General features: G+C 39.2%; 1 protein-coding gene across 4 annotated transcripts in view; it reads left to right on the top strand.

Moving 5' to 3' along the window:
- The window catches only part of Ophn1 (oligophrenin 1), a 344008-nt gene that overhangs the window by 151591 nt on the left and 169798 nt on the right, over positions 1-22619 (top strand). For all 4 annotated transcript variants that reach the window (XM_045140247.1, XR_006634606.1, XR_006634604.1 and 1 more), the window contains exons 4-5: positions 51-112; positions 6096-6167. In XM_045140247.1, coding sequence (XP_044996182.1) covers positions 51-112; positions 6096-6167 — 134 coding nt within the window. The remainder of the gene's footprint in view (positions 1-50; positions 113-6095; positions 6168-22619) is intronic.

Genomic DNA, 22619 nt, shown 5'->3' with positions numbered 1-22619 from the left:
TGTGTGTGTATCATGATTAATTTTCTTTATCTTTTATTCTCTCCTAACAGCTGAATCATTCAAGGAATTTGCTGAATTGCTCAACGAAGTAGAAAATGAGAGGATGATGATGGTAAGTCAGTAACACTGGGCCTGGATCTGAGATCATGATTGATAGTGGGGATGATAGTGAACAGTGGACTTTTCTTATCTTCCTTGGGTGGATTGATGTCCAGCTGCTTCTTGTTCTGTTTCATGGCTTCCTCGTTCGGTATAAACAGATGAATAATAGATGTGCTTAGTCTGAAACTCGCTACCCCAAGAGTTTGGTATTGAACAGAGATAAATGTCAAAACCGCATCCCTGTTCAGATCAATGACAAAGGATTCCAGAGGGCATTGAAGTGGACTTTTGAATGTGTTCTCAAGATTGTGACCTTTAGTGTTTTTGTTTTTCAGGTAGGGTCTTGCTCAAGTCCAGACTGACCTGGAATTCACTATGTAGTCTTAGGCTGGCCTTGAACTCACAGAGATCCTCCTACCTCTGCCTCCCAAGTGCTGGAATTAAAGGTATGTGCCACCACACCCAGCCTGGCCCTTAATGTTTTTAATCAAATTGTTTATTTATTAGTCAATTTGTCTGCTATGAGAAATATTAAACAGGTTTTATATATATTTGACCAATGAATAATTTATTAAAACCCATTCAACAGTTTTTCCTTATATTCATACTCTTTAAAACAATTAAACCTGGGCACATGGTGCATGCCTTTGATCTCAGCACCCAGAGGGTAGGAAGATTGCAGAGATCGAGGCCAGCCTGAGACTACTTAGTGAATTCCAGGTCAGCCTGGGCTAGAGCAAGACCATACCTCAAACCCCCACCCCCTGTCAAAAAAAGAAACAAAATTAATAAGCTGATGTTAAAAAACCATTTATTTGTGTGTTTGCTTATTTGCATGTGTATGTGCACACCAGGGCCTATTGCCACTCCAGATGAACACTTGATACTTCTGACAGTTTTATTGTCTGACTTACATGGCTTGGGAATTGAACCCAAGCTGGCAGTCTTGGCAATCAAGTGCGTTTAACCACTGTGCAACCTTCCAAGCTCCTTACAGGTGTCTTTTGTAGAGAAGAACTATTTCATTTTTTTGAAGCCCAATTTTCTTGTTTTCTCTTTCATGGGTCATGCTTTTGTTGTTTAATCTAAAAAGTCATCATGAAACATAAGCTTATCTTGATTCATTCTGTTACCTTCTAGGAGTTATGTACTTTTAAGATTATGATACATTTTCATTTTACTTTCCTAAAGGTTTTAAGATTTCTCTTAGCTTAATTTTTACCATGTGTATATCAGTTGTCCTGGAACTATCTACTAAAAGACACTTCTGTGTCTATTGAAATGGCTTTTCTTTCTTAACAAGGAGGCTTATAGTTGGACTTTATATTTCTGTTCCATGAATATATTAGTATAGTCTTTTAAATTATTACCTTATTAGCTGGGCATTGTGGCTCATGCCTTTAATCCCAGAATTTAGGAGTCAGAGGTAGGAGGATCGCCATGAGTTTGAGGCCACCCTGAGATAACATAGTGAATTCCAGGTCATCCTGACTAGAGTGAAACCATGCCTCAAAAAAAATCACCTTATCGTGATTACTATGACTTTGTAGTAATTCTTGAAATAAGGTATACACTTCAGAATCAGTTTGTTAATATCAATAAAGTAAGTTGTCAGCACTTTGGGAATATCTATACATCAAGGTCTGACATCTTAAAATGATTCTTTGTAGTGGGGACATAGTTAATCACTTTATTTCTGTCTTATTTGGTTTGTTTCATCAGAGTTTTGAAACTTTTTCATGAAGACCTTTTACATATATTTTTAGATTTGTACATACAAATTTCATTTATTTTTAATACTAAATTTGTTTTTAAAATATTTTTTATTTATTTATTTGAGAAAGAGAGAGAGAGAGAGACAGAAAGAGGCAGACAGAAAGAGAGTGAGTATGGGTGTACCAGGACCTTTTGCTACTGCAAATAAACTCTGGATACATGTGCCACTTCATAAGTCTGGCTTTATGTGGGCACTGGGGAATCAAATATTGAACATCAGTCTTTGCAAGCAAGTGTCTCTTACTGCTGAGCCATGTCTCCACCCAGGATTTATCTTTATTTATTTATTTATTTATTTATTTATTTATTTAAGAGTGACAGACACAGAGAGAAAGACAGATAGAGGGAGAGAGAGAGAATGGGTGCGCCAGGGCTTCCAGCCTCTGCAAACGAACTCCAGATGCGTGCGCCCCCTTGTGCATCTGGCTAACGTGGGACCTGGGGAACCGAGCCTCGAACCGGAGTCCTTAGGCTTCACAGGCAAGCGCTTAACCACTAAGCCATCTCTCCAGCCCAGGATTTATCTTTTGAGATATGTTTTTCTCACCATTTTTTCTGGCTCTTTGCCACATGACTGTCTCATTTGTGTTTAACAGATTCGTATCTTTCTAAAACAAAAGTCCCAAAAAAGATTTGGAATAACAAACAGTGAGGCCATTCCTAGCCCCGGAATATGGCAATGGCCTGTGTCTAGTCATCTCCATAAATGAATATAAATTGTGGCAGGAACTGTGGAGGGAGGAAGTCTAGAGCATCCCTGCTGTGATGTTCTTCAGAGTACACTTCCAGGAGTTGTCTTGTTTCAGATGTGGCCTTTGAGCATCTGGATTGCAGACATCCTGTATAATGAAAAGGCTTGTTTGGCTGCTTTTCTTACTCAGAGGGGGTTTTGCTGGTGATATGCAAGTTCTGTCTTTGAGGACTGCTAATAATAACTTAAAGAAACCTATGCTACTTCAAACGATGTATTCTTGGGACCATCTTTTGGTAACTTGTTAACCATCAAAGATTTTGGAACAACCCTGAGATACTAGGCTGGATACTATCACTGTTCTGCTAAAGACTTTTATTCAGTATGAATTTTGTCTTTATTCAGTTGGAATCTGGTTATGTAAATTCTCAGTGTGTTTGTCTTGCTCTGACCAGCAACTCGCTATAAGGTATCGCACCCCTGGCACTGAAATTTTATTGTAACTACCTGTGACTTCTGGGTACATTATTCACTCCCATAAGGCACTTTACCCAAACTCCATCTCATATATATATACATACATACATACATATACATACATACATCATACATACATATACATATTTGTATATGTTTGTATGCATATAGGCTAGTGAAGTAGTAGATTTTCATATGGTGTATTCATAACATACTTAATTTTCAATAAATCATCTCCCACTCCTTTCCTCTATTCTCCCTGTCACCACTTACACAATTTCAACCCCAGTATTCTGTTCTTCTACTTACATATGTACTATACCCTTCCCTGAAGCCCTGTCTCCTTCATGGCCCCTTATTAGCTTCCTGACCTCTACTGCTGACTTAATCCAACTCACATACAAATCTAAGCATTTAAAGCTAGGATTTACATATGAGAGAGAACATAAGATATTTGACTTACCTGAGCCTGGGTTACCTCTCTTAGTATAACCTTTTGCATGTCTATCCATTTCCCTGAAAATTTTATAATTTCATTTTTTTCTTCACAGCTGAATAAAACTCAATTCTAAAAATGTACCTATCTTCATTATCCATTTGTCAGTTGGTCGGTATCTAGGATGGTTTCATTTCCTAGCTATTGTGAATAGAGTAGCACTTTGTAGAAAATCTGCAGTGGCATTTTATGGGATGAATTTGTGGACTTCCTTTCCTTTGGCTGATGAACACACTGAGATACTGATATTGTGGAATATAAGAAATGCAGGAAAGAGCGGGTCATTGACTTTGCAACACAGTCTTGTGTTTTGGAAATGGCCATGGGCAATGTGAAGCAGGTTTGCTGGGTGCCTGCATGGAGACCCTATGGGGCCATGAGGATGAACTGTGGATTACAGTGGAGACCCAGAGGAGATGCTGGGACCATGAGATGGCTGCTAAGGAGTTGCTGGTCCTGATGAAGTTTTCCAAGACTATGGGTAGCCTAGCTGGAAGGGCAGAATTAGAATGTAAGAGACTTGTTGCTGGTTAGAATTATTGGAGTTGGAGATTTGTCACTGACTAGAGTTGTTGGACTTGAAGCTACAGAGTTTCATGTTTGCTCTGATTGTTTTAAATCTTGTATTGGCTGAATATTTCTTTGCTTTGCGCAGTGCTATCTTTTTCAGTGTGAGTATGTATACTGTGCCATTATGGGTCTTGGGGGATTTTTTTTGGGGGGGGGTATTATGGTTTAGTTAAAAGAACTTGGATTATGGGGATGTTTGAATATCACTGGGATTGATAAAAACTATGGGGACTTGTATTTTACATCTTATATGGTTATCAGTTTATGGGGGCCAGGGGTGGAATGTGGTAGTTTGATTCAGGTGTCCCCATAAACTTAGATGTTCTGAATGCTAGGTTCCCAGCTGGTTGAGATTTGGGAATTAACGCCTCCTGGAGGGAGTGTATTGTTGGGGGTGGGCTTATGGGTGTTACAGCCAGTATCCCCATGCCAGTGTTTGGCACACTCTCCTGTTGCTATTTTCCACCTTATGTTGTCCAGGGGGTGATGTCCACTCTCTGCTCATGCCATTGTTTTCCCTGCCATTGTGGAGCCTGTAAGCCAAAATAAACCTCTTTTCCCCCACAAGCTGCTCTTGGTCAGGTGATTTCTACAAGTAATGTGAACCTGACTGCAACAGCATATCTGGCCCTTGCCTAGTTTCATATCTCCTGCTGGGTGTTGGAAGCCATGGATTGCTATTAAGAACTTCAATGTGTCTGAATATCTGTTATAACCACTGTGATTGTATGTAAAGGTTGTATTGCCTTGTTAGAAGTTTGTTTATTCAGAGTACCTGCAGCATATAGGTAAAAAATGTACACATGCCTCAAGTTTCCATGCTTCTTGGTTGTAAGTTAAAAATTACTTCTTAGTTTGGGGAATTCAGAAATGCAACCTGTTCTGAATCAGACTTGCTACTTCTAATTTTTTTCCAGTACTGAGCATAAAACCCATTATCTTGCACATACAAAATATATGCTACCACTTGGCTACATATATATACTATTACTTAGCTACCTTAGTCTTCTAGTTTTGTTATCAAGTTATATCTTTTTTAACTGATATTTTATATCTCATCCAACAAGGAAAGCAGTCCCCTTTCTCTTTCTCATTTTTAGTCAATTAAATTTAGTGCAACTGTCCCTAAAATCCAGATCTTCAGGTATGTTTTTGGAAGCCCTTCATTATAGTGGTGCTGAATCTTAGCATTGAGGATAGGGACCCCATGAGTGCTTGGACAGATGCAGTCTCTGAAGGCATTTATTGAAGAAAAAGTTTTGCATTTATTTACCTGCCTATAGAGCCAGGGATCTGCCTTTGTGTCTACATTGCCTACTACTTCCCGTGTTTGTAGTACATGAAGTGGGTATTCCTATCAGCTTCTGAATGTGTATCATTAGGTAAGATGAAGGTCCAGTCTAGTGTTGTCTGTGATGCTATAATAAAATAATGTATGTTCTGTTCTGAAGGGCATGTTCTGGTTTTGTGACATAATGGTGTAGGTATGGCTATGATGAATCTAAGATTTATCCTAATGCTAACTCCTTTTCTGCCTATGAAATGATTTGCATTTGGTGCAATTGACCTTTCCGTGTACTTGCCATTCTCCTTCTCTTCTCTGTTCCTTTATATAGTTCATGCTCCTTTGTCTTTTGCTGGGTGTGAGTCTAGATAGTTTTTGCTTAAACTCAGGTGGGACTATCATTGAAATTATAAATAAATGCCTGTTATGTTCCTCTCATTCTCTTTCAAAGCATTTGATTTTCAGGGATAATGTTTAAAGAGTTAAGAAAAGCCAACGATCTAGAAAATGAGTTAACATTCCTTTTCAGTACTAAGAATTGAACTCAGGGCTTTGGAGATGTTAAACACCTGCACTACCACCGAGCTGCACCCCAGGTCCAGTTAATTTTTTTCAGAGTGATATTAGAAAATTCTCTAGTAAATAGGAAGTTTCTATATGAACCTTGTTAACTTAAAAGTTTGTTTGTTTTTCTCTAGGTACAAAATGCTAGTGACTTGCTAATTAAACCCCTGGAAAATTTTCGGAAGGAGCAAATAGGCTTCACAAAGGTACATTTTTCATATTATACGTATAAGATTTTTTAAAATATTAATTGAATGATTGATTTGGCTACTGTTCATCACTCTATAAGGATATAATGATCATGTATGTGTGAATACACACACACACACACACACACACACACACACACACACAGGTTTGCATATGGGACTGACCACAAGATGCCAAGGTAGTCCAGATTTATATTTCTGCAGGTCCTTCCAGAGGAAATTGGCATTTGAGTTGCTGTACTAAATAAACAAAATGTACCTCAACAAAATTACTAGGTCAAATGGATCTCTGATTCTTAGTGCGCCTATGGACCCAAATTAGAATATATACTTGTAGATTTCAAGGACTTATACCTGTAAACGACCCCATTAACAGTTTTTAATCTACATATATCACATAGAAGATTGTGCTATATTAGTACCTTATAAGAAATGTTTTCCTAGATACCTCTGTCTTCCTCCCCCTCCCTTTCTTTCATACTAATACAGAAATTGAAGTTGAAATGCTGCTGTAACAAGTACAATCACTCAAGAAATTCAACAAAGGGTATACATTCTGAGAAACACATAGATGATTTTATCATTATGCAAGAATCATAGAAAATATTTATGAAAAACTAGACAGTATAGGTCAATTACTCAATGTAGTGTTGCTATAGGAAAGAAACAAAATATGAGTATGTGAAGCTGCTGACAGCAGACACAACATAATTTTTTATAACTTTTTTAAAATTTATTTATTTATTTATTTGAGAGAGACAGAGAGAAAGACAGATAGAGGGAGAGAGAGAGAATGGGCGCGCCAGGGCTTCTAGCCTCTGCAAACGAACTCCAGACGCGTGCGCCCCCTTGTGCATCTGGCTAACGTGGGACCTGGGGAACCGAGCCTCGAACTGGGGTCCTTAGGCTTCATAGGCAAGCGCTTAACCGCTAAGCCATCTCTCCAGCCCACAACATAATTTTTTAGAGAAAATGTTTTGATAAGGATTTTACTCCAAAATAGTGAGAAAAGTGAATATAAAACCTAGTAACCTAGGCAGTCAAGATGTTCTCTGCCTAGTCACACCGCACCTCCCAGGAGAAAAATGGAAGGCATTAAAGGTTCATTGTGTCTTCTAGGAGGAGCTGTCTCTTATAGACCTCCAGTGAAAGGGCAGAGATGGCAAAAAACAGAATCGGCTGATTCCCACACACTCCAGTAGTCCCCAATCCCCCCAAGCAGCTGTCCTAGCCATAGGCCTACCCACAGGTTCCTCCTGCACTAACTGCAGGCCAGAGGACCCAGGCCAGCCTAGTTACATCTGTGCTACAGTGCACAGGCGACCATTCCACTCTCCCTGCTCTGACCTCCATCCCACAACCCCCACCCCACACGACCTTTGTCCCACTCCCACTGCTGTGCCTGACTGCTGACCCACTCCCCCAGTGCTATCCCACTCCCCCCGCTGCAACCACCTCCACTCCCCCTGCCCCACATGAACTCCCTCCCACTCTTCCTGCCCCCATGTGACCACTGCTTCAGAAAGCCACCCTACTTTCTCTACTCCTCACAAACTCCATCCCATAAAAGCCATCCCACGTTCTGTGGTCCCCCATCCCATTGTGAACTCAGGAAAGCCAGATTAGCTCCACCTGCACCTCCAGGCTCCAGAATGCTATCCCACTGGCCACCACCCCCATTCCCCTGTCCACTTCAGGCCACCTGACCACACACTCCCATACCCTGAATCATAGAACAACAAGCCTGTACATCAGGTCCTTGGACCCCACCAGAGCCTCACAGATACCTTCCCTCAGAGCAGGCAGGCACAATTGCCACCAGAAAACTAGTGGAAGCAAACATAAAAGGGAATAACCACTGGACACACTACAAGGGTAGACTGTAGCTTCCTCCTAAATTACATAAGGCTCTTACACTGTGATGAGCAGACAACACAAAAGGAATAACATGAAAAATCAAATGCATGTAAAGCCAATAAGACCACCAAGTCCTACAATGGGTGTCTCTAATCAAAATATAAAAGAGACTTTAGGATCAGAACCCCAAAATGAAGTTATAAGCTACGCAACCCTAATCAGGCAAATGACAGAATGTGAAGAAAAGCAACAAAGGGCCAATTATCATATGAATGCTGTCCTTTCTAGACTAGACCTAATAGATAAGAACCTGGAAGGGGAACAAATATAGTTAAATGATGTGAAGGAGAGCCAAAAAAAAAAAAAAGAGGACTTCAGAAACCAGTTGGCTAAGCTCAATGAAGACATAAAGAAATGCAACGATGAATTCCAAGAAACATCTAGAAAATCAGAAAATGACATGAAAAGAGAACTTGGTAGGGGTTGGAAACTGTTCCTCGAAAAGTAATGGAAAATGCAAACCAAATTGAACAAGCCCAAAACTCTATAGAAGCTCTCAAGAATAGAGTCAGCCATGTGGAGGATAGAAACTCAGATCTGGAAGACAAAAACGTCTAAAAGTTTCAATAAGTTCAAAAATTTTTGTGAACAGAACATGAGCATTGTGGAATACCCTTAAACATCCCAAAATTTGGATCATGGGAGTACCAAACGGGGAAAGAAATTCAGACCAAAGGCATGGAGAACTTATTCAACAAAATTAGTGAAGAAAACTTTCTTACTCTCTCAAAAGAAAGGCCCATCAAGTTACAAGACACTGACAGAACCCCATACAGACTGGACCAAAGAAGAACTCTCCAAGACATATTGTCATGAAAGACTCTAAACATTGATACCAAAGAGAAAATCTTAAAAGCAGCTAGGGAAAAACAACAAATTACATTTAAAGGTAACTCCTTCAGAATTACTTCAGACTTCTCAATGGACATCCTGAAAGTCAGAAGGGCCTGAAATGGAACACTGCAGAGTCTAAGAACCTATGGCTTCCAACTCAAACTATTCTACCCAGCAAAAGTATCTCTCATAATATATGGCGAAAGAAAAACTTCCCATGATAAAACTCAGCTAAACCTGCAGAGAGTACTTCAGCAAATTCTCCACAGAGAAGAATCAAATAATAAACTTCAAGTGCCTACAAAAACCTCACAATAACCAAACTCAGAGAAGGCACAAAAAACTACAAAGTCCAAGAAAATGCCAAACCACATAAACCAACACGATATGGTAGGGAGCAAATCAAACTTCACAGTGATGGCCCTAAATATTAATGGCCATAATTTACCCATATGGAATGGCAGAAGGCCTCATATATCCAAGCATATCCTCAGCAAAAGAAACACCTCTGGAGGCATCACTGTACCTGATCTAAAGCTATATTACAAAGCCATAGTAATAAGAACAGCATGGTACTGGCATAAAAACTGTAGTATAGACCAATGGTACAGAATTGAGGACATGGACTTTGGGTCAATAAACTACTGCTATTTGATATTTGACAAAGGCCTTAACAATATAGGCTGGGAAAAAAAAAAAGCAGCATCTTCAACAAATGGTGCTGGACAAACTGGATATCCATATGCAGGAAGTTAAAACTTAATCCAGACATCTTGGTATGCAAAACAATCAAATCTAAATGGATCAAGGACCTAAGTATAAGACTGGAAAATAAGTTAGTACTGGTAGAAAAAAAAAAATTAACTTTCCATGATATAAGAACGAGAAAAATATTCCTGAACAAAACCTCAGTGGCACCAGATCTTAAGAAATCACTCAACCATTAGGATCTCATGAAGCTGAAAAGTTTCTTCACAGACAAACATACAATAAGCAGAGCCAATAGATTACCCACAGAATTGGAGAAAATACTTACTGGCTATCTAACTGACAGAAGCCTAATTTCTAGAATCTACAAAGAACTCAAAATTCTAACCAATAAAAGGTCAAAAATCCCACTCACAAAATGGGGCAAAGAACTGGAAAGACAGTTCTCAGATGAAGAAATACAAATGACAAATACACACTTAAGAAAATGTTCATCATCCCTAATCATCAGGGAAATACAAATTAAAACAGCTATGAGATTCTGCCTTACCCCAGTAAGGATAGCAAACATTAAAAAAAAAAAGAAGAAATGAAAATAAATGCTGGGAGGATGTAATGGAATAGGAACCCTCATCCACTATTGGTGGGAATGGAAGATGGTACAACCAGTTTGGAAAACAATATGAAGATTTCTAAAAAGGTTGACTACAGAGTTACCAGCAGACCCAGTTATTCCATTACTGGACATTTATCCTAAAAGCTCCATGCCTCAGTTCAGGTATATTTGCTAAACCATGTGTATTGCTGCTTAATTCATAATAGCTAAGAGCTGGAATCAACCCAGAAGTCCATCATTATATGAATGGATAACAAAGACATGGTATGTCTACATGATGGAATTCTACACAGCAATAAGGAAAAATGACACAATGAAATTTGAAGAAAAATGGCTGAACCTGGAACAGATCATTCTCAGTGAACTCATCCAATCATAGAAAGATAATCATAGCATAGTCTCACTCATCTGTGGCTCCTAACCTGAATCCATCCAAGTTGTTGACATACCTAATAAGCATCTCAAGGACCAGACAATAGGGTGGGTGGGATGGGAGGGAAGGGTAAGTGCGGGGGTAAGGGGGCACAAAACTGGACCCAAATGGCAATGGTACTATAAAATTCTACATCCTACAGGACAGACTAAATGTTTGAACCTTTATCAGGCCCTTAGAGGGAACTCCTGAATCACAAGGCCCTGGAGAGAATATGATGAAGACTGACCTTAATCTTCTGTTTCTCTCTCTCTCTCTCTGTCTGTCTCTCCCACTTTTCTCTCTTTTATATTACTTATCTCTTTCTTCCTTCTCTTCTTGGGCACTAACCTGTAACTCCCAGTACCAGCATGTGGCTAACATTCACAATGAGCTGTTGATCAGACAGACCTACAAAATTTCCCAAGAGAAGACAGATTTTTATCAGAGTACTTGATGACTTGATAATAACAAAGGTTAGTGGTAAGACCCTACTGCTGAAGACACCATATGCTGTTAGTATGGAACTTAGAGTGACCTGGATGGAAGCTGGAAGAGAGTCAGTCCCCAGACATCTCATCTAGTGCCAGAAGGTAATACATGAGGGACTGGGGGAAAATGACCAACATCTGTCCAAGGAAGTCGTGATGTAAGTTACTCACCAGCAAACAACCTGATGTGATGCTCACACAAGTGCAATAGTGGTGTGTAGCCATGGTGGCAAACGAACTGTTCTTGATTTGGCTAACTGATCTGCTCAGTGGAATGGAATCCATAGCTGGAGCTGGGAATTAAATCAGAACCATATCTAAAAATGAACCTGCTCTCCACTATCAAGCTCCCACCAATCGTGAGCTACAAGAGGGCCTACATCTATTAAATTGTCTCTAAAAAACAAAGGCCATCCATTTATTTGGCACTAACTTCATTCTCCGTTGGAGAATTTGCTTCTCTTTTTCAGATGGACACAGATTCTAAGGAGAGAACCAGCCCATCACACCTCAAAAGGGTCCCAGCTGAAACTAAGAGTAATTGGGGGAATGAGCAAGAGTGCTACTTCCTTGGTGTACCTGGTATCAGCACAAGGGTGATGGAGATAGATACAGTGAACACTCAACTCCTACCAAACCAGATATCCAGAGACACAGAGGCTCCCAAGACCTCATCACTGAAGTGGACCTAAAATGAATCCAACATGGCTCAGGGAAATTTGTGGAAAAAGGGGCAGAAAGAATGTCAGAGCCACATGTTGGGTCATTATGCACAGAGACATTGCCTCTCACCCATAACTGATGGCTAACCCCACAATGCATGACCCACATTCCCCATCAAGGAGGGTCTCTGCAGAGGGGGGAGGACAGGGAGGAGGCTAACGATGGTACCACCATGACTGTATATACCATGTACATAACTAATAGAAAAAAGAATGTGAAAGCAGCAAAAAACCCTAGTAACATATGTATCCATATTATGTGATACACACATAATTGTATGTGCCAAACTTTTATGACTGTTAGCACAAGTTCTGCTTATAGCAGCACCATCACAAACACATACATGATGCTTTAAGTTATGATACTGCTATGGGGTGTCAGTTCATTACTCATTGCTTTGAAAAAAAAAATACCTAACCAGAGCAACTTGAAGAAGGAAAGAATGTATTTTGGCTTGCAGTTCCAGAATACAGAGCCAATTATAGTATGAAAGTCATGGCAGGGGCATGTGCCAGGACATTACTTTGGCAGAGAGAAAGCAGATGGCAAACAGGATTTGGAACTAGACTATAATACCTCAAGTTCTATCCCCCGTGATCTCATTACTCCAACACTTTTTAGAGGTGCCACAATCTTTCCAAAGAGCAGCACCAGCTAGGGACCAAGTGTTCACACACATGAACTTATGGGGCAACATTTTACTTTCTTACTAATACCTATGGTCACAAGGTTATAAATGATCATTCAAGCCTAGTGAGTAGGCTAGATAGCCCAGTATTGAATTTCGCTACTTTCATCTGGATTCTAATTAATATTAATATGTATTGAGGATCATATACAATTGAAGGACAGAAAAAAATTAAAATTACAAGTGTGGTAGGAAAATAACTTTTAAAAAATTACTTGTAAATTATTTTAAAAGACAAAGAAAGACCATTGTGGTTTGGACCTGGTTGGAACTCGCATATAAATTGCAGATTGATCTCATGAGTGATATTGACATGGGCATTATATGGAATCATCTTTAAAGCATAGTGAGTAGGCTAGATAGCCCAGTATTGAATTTCACTACTTTCACCTGGAGTCTAATAAATGTTAATACATATGGAGGAACAGATATAATTGAAGGATAGAAGATACTTTAAAATTAGATGTGATAGGAAAATAACTTGTTAAATTGAAAATTGTTTCAAATAACAAAGGCCGTTGTGATTTGGACCTGATTGGGGCTGGCTCATGACTTATAGTAAGCAGATTCCTCTTAGGAACCCGCTTCCCTTCACCCCACACAGATGCACATGACCTGTGTTCATAGTCTTGCATTAGGATTCTCCTCTGATCCCCTAGGATCCCTCTTCCCTTCACCTTGCAGGTGCAGATGACCCATTCCAGCACTTGGAACCCTTCAGCAATCCTCCTGTCTTCACCATAGGAGCACTAATGATCTCCTGTTTGGGCTGTGGTAAGACCCAAGTGTATGTTCCAAGACAACTGTAGCCTAGTTGAGACTACTTCAGTTACCTAATCCACAAAGTAGTACAAAGTACCACCAAGACAGATCTCCAAGCACCATAAAAATGAACAATGATAAATGAACACAAAGAAACAACAAGCACAGTTCTAAGTACATGCTTAACTTAGGTGTGCCAGAAAGATCTGGTTATCTTCATGCTATCTTCAGATTGGTAAGTTTCAATGTAACATGAATGTAACATGAAAAAAAAAAGTCAATGTGTCTCCCAGAAGAAATTCCAGTCTGATAGTAGAGGATCTCCATGAGACCAACCTAGAGGAAATTCCAGACAAAGAGCTCAAAAGAATAGTGATAAACATGTACAAAAAACTCGAAGACACAGATAAATGCATGAATGAAATCCTGAATAAATTCATATTCAAAAAACCCAAATGAATTCCAAGAGAACACAAGCAAACCAGTTGAAATGAAGTCAAGCCATGATATGAAAATGGAACTCAATAAAGAGCTAGAAATTATGAAGCAAAACCAAACAGAAATAAAGCTGGAAATGAAAAATACAGAAAGTCATTAAAAAGCTTCATGACAAACCTGACTAATAGAATGGATCAAGTGGAAGATAGAATATTAGCCTTAAAGACAAGATAGAAGAAGTGGATCAGTTAGTCAAAACCAATATGAATATCAAAAAACTATATGAACAGAACATGAGAGAAATGTGCAACTCATTGCAAAGACCAAATGTTTGAGTTATGGATATGCAAGAAGGAGAACTTTTCAGGTCAATGACATAGAAAATATTTTTAATACAATATAGGGGAAAATCTCCCAAATCTAAGGAAGGAGATACCCATCCAGGTATATTTTATTTATTATTTATTGTTTTTTAAAATATTTTTATTTGAGGTAGGGTCTCACTCTAGCCCAGGCTGACCTGGAATTCACTATGTAGTCTCAGAGTGCCCTTGAATTCATGGCAATCCTCCTACCTCTGCCTCCTGAGTGCTGGGATTAAAGGCGTGAGCCACCATGCCTGGCTCTGTCCAGGTATATTTGAAAAATATAATTAACAGAAAGAAATAGTTTGGACACAGTATCCTGAAAGGGTGGAGAATACTGTGGTCAGAAGCTATAAGTAGTTATAAGAAAATCCCATCCCAGTTCCAGGGTTGGGATACCTCCCAGCGAATTGTTGGTCAGGGAGGCCCATGATACCCCACCCCCCAGACAATACAGTCTATTGCCAGTGCTCTTAGTTCCCCACCAGGAGTAGAGTGTAAGGTCCTATTGAAGACAGTGCCTACTTCTATTGCAAGACACTGAGGAATCAAGGTACAATACAGAAGGAAGCCTCTTCCCTAGTAGTTAGCTGTCATAGTCCTGGAAAGTACAATGCAGGATTCTGGGAGAGAAAGTAATCAACAGTCTTAACCAGCAGGGGACCCTGTGAGCTACACACCTGGTAAGCCAGGCAGTATGTGCACACTGATACAATATAGGCCTTAAGCCTGCTTTATTGCTATTTTAATATTCTTATTTGAAAATATTCCTCTATAAAAGAAATATTGTTCATGTTGACATTCTTCATGGTACACTGCATTAATTTTTCTGTAGTCCTTGATTTTCAACTGCAAAAGGCTTCAACCAGACTCCATAGTAGAGGGTTGCTTTCCATTTTTGTGGCTATAACTTTCCATTATTCTATCCTTCCTCAAAATACTGGATTTCATTATGACAGTTATGACATATATATCAATATACATTCTTCTTAGTCACCGTGTTACTCTTGTTACTTCCTTGCTGGTCCTCTTCTGCCTCCCAAGTAATGTCCCTTTCTGTTTTAATGTCACATGTATTCTGTTACTCTTTGTCTAACCCTTCCCTCTGTCTTAAGATCTCTTCCTTTTCTTTCATGGTCCATCTTCTAGCTTTGTATCAAAACACACACACACACACACACACACACACACACACACACACACACACACACGGGAAGGGGTAGCATTGAGAGAAAACATCCTACAATGCAAGATTAAAGGCCCATCATGGGACTAGGGAGATGCCTCAGCTTTCAAAGGTTAAAGGTGTTTGCTTGCAAATCTTGCTGGCAGGAGTTTGATTCCTCAGTACCTACATAAAGCCAGATGCACAAAGTGGCACATGCAACTAACCTGGAATTCATTTGCAGTGGCAAGAAGCCCTGGTGCACCCATTCTTTCTCTCTTGGCTCACAAATAACTAAGGTATTTTTTTTTTTTAAATAAAGGCCCTTCATGAGTAGAGCTATAATAAACCTTACTTGTCATCTTCAATCTTGGGCCAGGGGAGTGGGGAAGTTACATGGTAGGTAGAAGAGTCATTGCATTAAGAAAGTTTTTCCTAATCCAGCGTCAGCTAAAATTTATTAATGGGAGGTACTCACAAAATTGGAATGTGTTGAAACTTTCTGAGTGTGTCTTATTTCAACAAACAATAATTTCCAGTACTATCTATTGTCCAACAAATGTTATTATTTCCTTTTTCCTGATGGCACAAAATTCTATTGTATATATGTACCATTTTTTATCCATTTATCCATTAAAGAATTTCTAGGCTGGTTCTATTTCCAAAGTATTGCTGGTAGTGCAGCAATAAAACATGAATGTATCGTTATCTCTGTAGTATGCTTACTGGGATTCATTTGGGTTTGTACACAAGAGTATAATACTTGAATCACATGGTAGCTCTATTTTTAGTGTTTTTGAGAAATATCCATACTATGTACTGTTGGCTGTAGCTTTGTTGCATGTGGTCTTTATTATATTGAAATATGTTCCTTTTATTTCTAGCTTTTTAGGGCTTTTATCATGTTGAACTTTGCCAAAATTCTATTCTGAGATGATCTACTCTATTCGATTTTGAGATGATCATATGCTTTATGTATTTAAGCCAATTCATGTGTTGTATTACATTTACTGATTTGTATATGTTGAACCAACTTGACATATTTGGGAAGAAACTAATTTGGTTATAATCGTACATTTAGTTTGTAAGAATTTTATTGAGACTTTTACAGTTATGATAACTAGGGAAATTGGTCTGTGATCTTTTTCTGTTTGCAACAGGTTAATGGCTTCATGGAGTAAATTTGGTAGTGTTTTTGGTCCATTTCTATTTTGTGAAACACTCAGAAATATTACTGTTAGATCTTCCTTGAAAGTCTTACATAACATGGCAGTTAATCTATCTAGTTCAGGACTTTTCATTTAGAAAGATTTTTCTTTACTGTGTAAATGTCATTATTATGGATCCGTTTAAGTTATATATATCTTCTTGGCTTAATTTTCATTTCATATGTATCTAGAAATATATCCATTTAAAGATATTTTATTTCTTTATTTATTTGAGAGAGAAAGAGAGGAAGAGGCAGAGAGAAAGAGAGAGAATGGGCGTGTCAGGGCTTCCACCTACTGCAAATGAACTCCAGATGCATGCACCCCCTTGGGCATCTGGCTTACGTGGGTTATGGGGAATTGAACCGCGGTCCTTAGGCTTCACAGGCAAGCATCTTAACCATTAAGCCGTTTCTCCAGCCCTCCGTCAACTTTTCTCTTTAGTGGTAGGGATTGAACCCAGGGCTTTACACATGCTAGGCAAGTGCTCTGCCACTGAGTTACGTTGCCAGGTTACCCTACCACCTTTCTACTTAGTTTTGGAAATTACAGGTATTAGCACCTCTGTCTTCCTTTACCCCTTCTTAGCCCACAAGATTTTGTCAGCCACATTTTAACTTTTGTATGTTAGGATTTGTAACAGGATTAGTCTAGCCTGGAATGTCAATAAAATCCTCTTGGTAGCTATCATTAGACTTAATGGTAAAGGACAGTGGCAAGTAAATCTAGGATATGAACTCATGTTTGCTTATCCATATATTATATGTGGTTAATGAATGTATTAATTTTTAGTAACTAGGAGACATTAAGGATGATCTCATTGTAAACCTTTTTTTCTTATAATTGTGCATTAGGTTTAGAGTTCTATATCTAATTTGGTTATTTCTTGTTTTTGTGTTTGTTTTGTTCCAGATAGCATTTGCTATGTATCCCTGGTTGGCCTTTTACTCCTTGTGCACCACAAACTGGCCTTAAACTCACAGTTATCCTCCTGCCTCACCCTCCAAAGTGTGGGGATTATAGTTGTGCATGACAACACACTAACTGTTGTTTAGTTAACCCTTTGCCCTTCCACTTCCTAAAAGTCAATTCATGCCATATTTTTGTGTGCCCTGCATTTATGTATTTTTGCTGTCATGCGATTAGTGAAATAGGTCTCTTCTACCCATTATATAATTTCCTTGCCATTTCCCCTGCTCTCTGAGCTCCACAATGCAAGGATGACAAATGAAGTTTAGAAGAGCTCTTTCCATAATGGGCCTTTCATTCTGCATTGTAGAATGCTGGATTATCCAGTAGAGAAGGCAGAATAAAGACACAGTGATTCCTTCTAGGCACACAACAGGGAGAGTGTTTGTATCTTTTGATTCACATTTTTGATTCTTATCAGAGCTGCCGACAATATCATGTCTTCAATGAAATTTCAGTGATTCCCTTGACAGAGAGGAACAGCTTCTCAATCATGCCTTTGTTCAATATCTGTGAGACCAGTGCGACATTGTCTAAGACATCTGAATCTGCATTTAACCCTACTCTTTGGGAGTTGGAACTGATGTAGAAGCTATAATATAGTGTTCTCACCCAGAAGATGTCAGGCAAGAGCCCACTGACAGTTGGACCTGGGTTTGTAAGTATTACTGCTGTTTCTTTTTCATGAGCAAAAGTCATAGAAGTGACTGTAAGTAAAGGGCCTGTTCTAGATGCATATGAGGATAAAAAAAAAATTCAGAAAGTTGAACAAGGCCTAAAGCTGATATTCAGAGCAGATAATGGCAAAAACGTTAGTGTTTGCCTATTTTTCAAAGACCAGTGAATGTTCTTGAAGAGAATGGGAAGAAGCAACCACAAATTACCTTCAAAGACTTTGATGTCAGGAGTTCCTGTATGTTTGGGTACTGGACGTTACTAGAATGCATTAGTAGGAAGAGTGAAGTAGTAAATGTTTCTGAGAGCTAACTTATATGATAGCAATCTATAACTGATTTTTAGGGGATGGAGAGATGGCTTAGCAATTAAGGCATGTCTTTGAAAAGCCAAAGGATCCTGGTTTGACTCTCCAGGACCCAAATAAGCCAGATCTACTAGGGGGTGCATGCATCTGGAGTTTGTTTGCAGTGGCTGGATGCCCTGGTTTGCCAATTCTCTCTCTCTCTCCCTCTTTCTCTCAAATAAATAAATAAAATATAAAAATGGTATTTCATTATCAATTATTTTGAATTAAACAACAAATATTTTAAGTCCACACAATAGTGATTGCTACCTGCTAAGTACTTGCCATATGTCATGTCTGTTAAGTATTATTATCCACATCCTACAGGCAAGGAAGTCAAGAATTGTGGTGACCAAATAACAAAGCTTTTGACAAGAGAAGGCATCATTTAGATTTTTGTTACTCCAGAGACCATGTTCTTTCTATCACACTGCACTTTGAACTCTTTTGATGCTGCTGTGGGAGGACTAACAAAATCAGTTTACAGTTTTGAGGAGTAGTCCATCATGGTGGTGAAAGCATGACAGGAGCCAAGACACTTGTGTCACATCATCACACCAGTAATGAGAAGGGGGAGGGAAATTTTAAATGGTCAGCTAGCTTTCTCCTTTTTTATATAGCCCAGGAACCCAACAGATAGGTTGGTGCCTCCTATATTTAGGATTGATCTCAACTAATATAATCTAGAAAATCCCTCATAGATATGAAGAGAAATACATTTCCATAGTGATTCTAAATCTTGTCAAATTGACAACCAGAGTTTCCCATTATAAATTCCAACTTCTGGGTCTCTATGGCCTCTGTTATCAAGAGTACAAGTGATTTACCAATGCTATAAGACCCTTCATAGCCATCTTGTCATCTCATGGGGTGATCTTGAACTGGGGTCAGGGTACAAAATCCTGAACTTAGTGCTTCTACCAGTGCTGCCATCCATGGGCTTACAGAATCCCTTATTCAGTACCATGCTATTCCACACAGCATTATTTCTGACAAAAGAACTCAACTCACTTCAAGGCCAATGAAATTCAGCATATGAATCATTCGTAGTCATGGAATTCACTGGTTTTACCATATTCCCCACTATTCTGAAACAGCTGGCTTGGTAGAACAGTAGAATGACCTTTTAAAGAAACACTTCCAGTGGCAGCTGTGTATAGTCTGGAAGACTGGGGTAGGGTTCTCCAGAAGACTGTATGATCTGAACCAGTACCCAATATTTGGTACTGTTGCTCCTATAGTTAGGACTTACGAATCTAGGAATTCAGGGGGATAGAACCACTCACCTTAGGCTCTGGTGGACTAGATGTCTTTGTTCCAAAGGAAGGAGTGCTTCTGCAAGGAGGCACAAAAACATTGCACTGAACTAAAATCTCAGACTTCCTCTATCTACTTTGGGTTCTGATATAGTTGAGTCAGCATATGAAAGGAGTTGTAGTGCTAGCATGAGTGATTGAGAAGACTGTCAGTGTGAAATTGGATTTATCCTCCACAATGAAGGCAAGGAAGAATTTGTCTGGAGTGTAGGAGATCCTTCAGGGCATCTTTTAGTGTGACTATGTTCTATGTTCAAGTCAATGGAAAATTGTAACAGCACAATTAACGCAGGGTGATAAATGGCCCAAACTCTTCAGGAATGAAGGAAGGCTCTCTCCTCCAGTTACAGAATGAAAATCTACTGAGGTTCTTGCTAAAGGTGGAAGCAATCAAAATGGGTAGAAGAAGGAGGTAGCTATAAATACTAGCTAAGGCCACATGATTATAGAAATGTGGATTACAATTGCCATGAGTATTTCTGTGCTATTTTAGTGAGTCTGACCATATATATACATATATTAAGATTTATTTTTTTCTTTCCTCTCTTTACTATTTAACATAGATTGAGATAATATCAGTAGTTAAGTGCTATTAAACTTATATTTAAATTATTTGCTACTAGGGACTAAGCATTCATCAAGGTACTTTGCCTTGTATTTCAGGGGAAAGTCTAGTTATATATTCAGATGTATATAGGGTAGTTATATCATGTTCAGTTAATGTGGGGTTTACCTCTGTGGTAGAGCACATGCTTAGAATGTGTGAATCTTTGGATGAAATCCCCAGTGCCAAAACCCAAATTTGGGGGCTAGGCAAATAACTCACTTGGAGTGTTTGCATAGAATGCACAAAGCCCTAATTTTGAATCTAAGAACTTCATAATACCAGGTATGGTGGTACACACAGTGTGATCCCCACACTATTTCATGGAAAGTACCAAGATTTTTATCATCATCATCATCATCTTATCATCACCCTGTCATCATCAAGGACTAAATATGTGATATCATTTACCATACATTTTCTCACTTGAACTTACTACATTCCTATAACATAGTTATTACTCTTATTTTCATTTTGTGAGATGGGGGAGTAAGAATTTTATGGAAGGTGATTTGAGCCCCAGGGTAAGGTACCATATAAGAGATAGTGGAAAGTTGTTGGTAGATAGAGTTGTTTATTAATATGTATGATGATTTAATTTGGACGTTTATTTTTGTTTTTTTGTTTGTTTGTTTTACAAGGTAGGGTCTCACTCTAGTCCAGATTGACCTGGAATTCACTACATAGTTTCAGGGTAGCCTCAAACTCATGGCAATCCTCCTGCCTTTGCCTCCTGAGTGCTGGGATCAAAGGTGTGCACCACTATGCCTGGCTTATTTTTGTTCTTTATGACATTTAGCATGACTAAAAATGCTTTTGTGGGAGACCCAGAAAAACCTCACATGTTGGTTAGCTATTCTAGGATTATCATAAAGCACCTTCAGACTCAGTGGTACGCAACATAAGCATTTATTTGTAGCACATACATCTGTCCATTGGCAGGCATGACTTTGCTCGCCTTACTTAAGTTTGATAGGGCTTGGCTCAGTTTCTTTAAGTAAGAAGGAGAAATAGCATATCCTTTTCATGATGATGGTAGCCATCCACGATGGGTGAGAAGAGACATATGAAGTATTTTCAAGCTAGGCACAAATCTGTCACACTATCACTTCTTCATAAATTCAGTTGGCTGAACAAGTCACGTGGCCAAGCAAGTAATCAGAAGTGAAATAATGTCTGCATTTAGTGGGAGCAAGTACAATGTTACATAGAAAAGTACATTGATAGTGTTAGGGGTGTTTGGGAAACCAGTATCCACTCCACCATGTCATGTCTGAAAGTTAATGGTGATGAAGACTCATGGGACAGAGCTAGAAAAAATATTTCTTTTGAGATACATTCTTATATATCCCAGGCTGGCCTTGATTGAACTCCTGATTCTCCTTGCTCCACCTCCTCAGTGCTGGGATTTCAGGTGTATGTCACTACACTTGGTTTATTTGGTGCCAGGGTTTAAACCCAGGGTTTTATGCATGAAAGGCAAATACTCTAACAACTGAGCTACATCCTTAGTCCTAGAAAAGAATGTTTTTTTAAAAAAAATTTATTTATTTATTCATTTGAGAGCGACAGACACAGAGAGAAAGACATATAGAGGGAGAGAGAGAGAATGGGCGCGCCAGGGCTTCCAGCCTCTGCAAACGAACTCCAGACGCGTGCACCCCCTTGTACATCTGGCTAACATGGGACCTGGGGAACCGAGCCTCGAACTGGGGTCCTTAGGCTTCACAGGCAAGCGCTTAACCGCTAAGCCATCTCTCCAGCCCCCCCCCTTTTTAAATGGAGACCTAAAGATGCAATGAGGACTAGGGAGGTCTGGAATTGAATCCTAACCCTCATTTTTTTTTTTTCTTGTGGTGCAGACTGAACTCAGGGCCACATACATGTTAGGCAAGCATACCACATCTGAGCTATAGCTCAGGCTCCAATACAGACTTTTCTTTTTGTACTAAGTAGAATCTTTGTATGGACACATCAAATGTTGGTATCATCATTTCTCTCCTCCCTGCCTTCATTGTACTGAGGGCTCTCCTCAGTGGAATTGCTGGTATTCACCATGGAGTTGTGGGTTTTGAATTGTGAGAGCAGCAGTCAGTCATTGTGGGGGGGGGGCAATGCCTCTGGATATTCCCTCCCACCCCATGGCTCTTACACTCTTTCCCCCTCTTATGCAAAACCTTGAGCCATGGTGGGTGTGTTTTAAGTCTACTTT

This window comes from Jaculus jaculus, chromosome X, assembly GCF_020740685.1.
Source record: "Jaculus jaculus isolate mJacJac1 chromosome X, mJacJac1.mat.Y.cur, whole genome shotgun sequence".
Taxonomy (NCBI): domain Eukaryota; kingdom Metazoa; phylum Chordata; class Mammalia; order Rodentia; family Dipodidae; genus Jaculus; species Jaculus jaculus.
The sequence above is the reverse complement of the archived record's forward strand: the minus strand, read 5'-3'. Positions and strand labels throughout refer to the sequence as shown.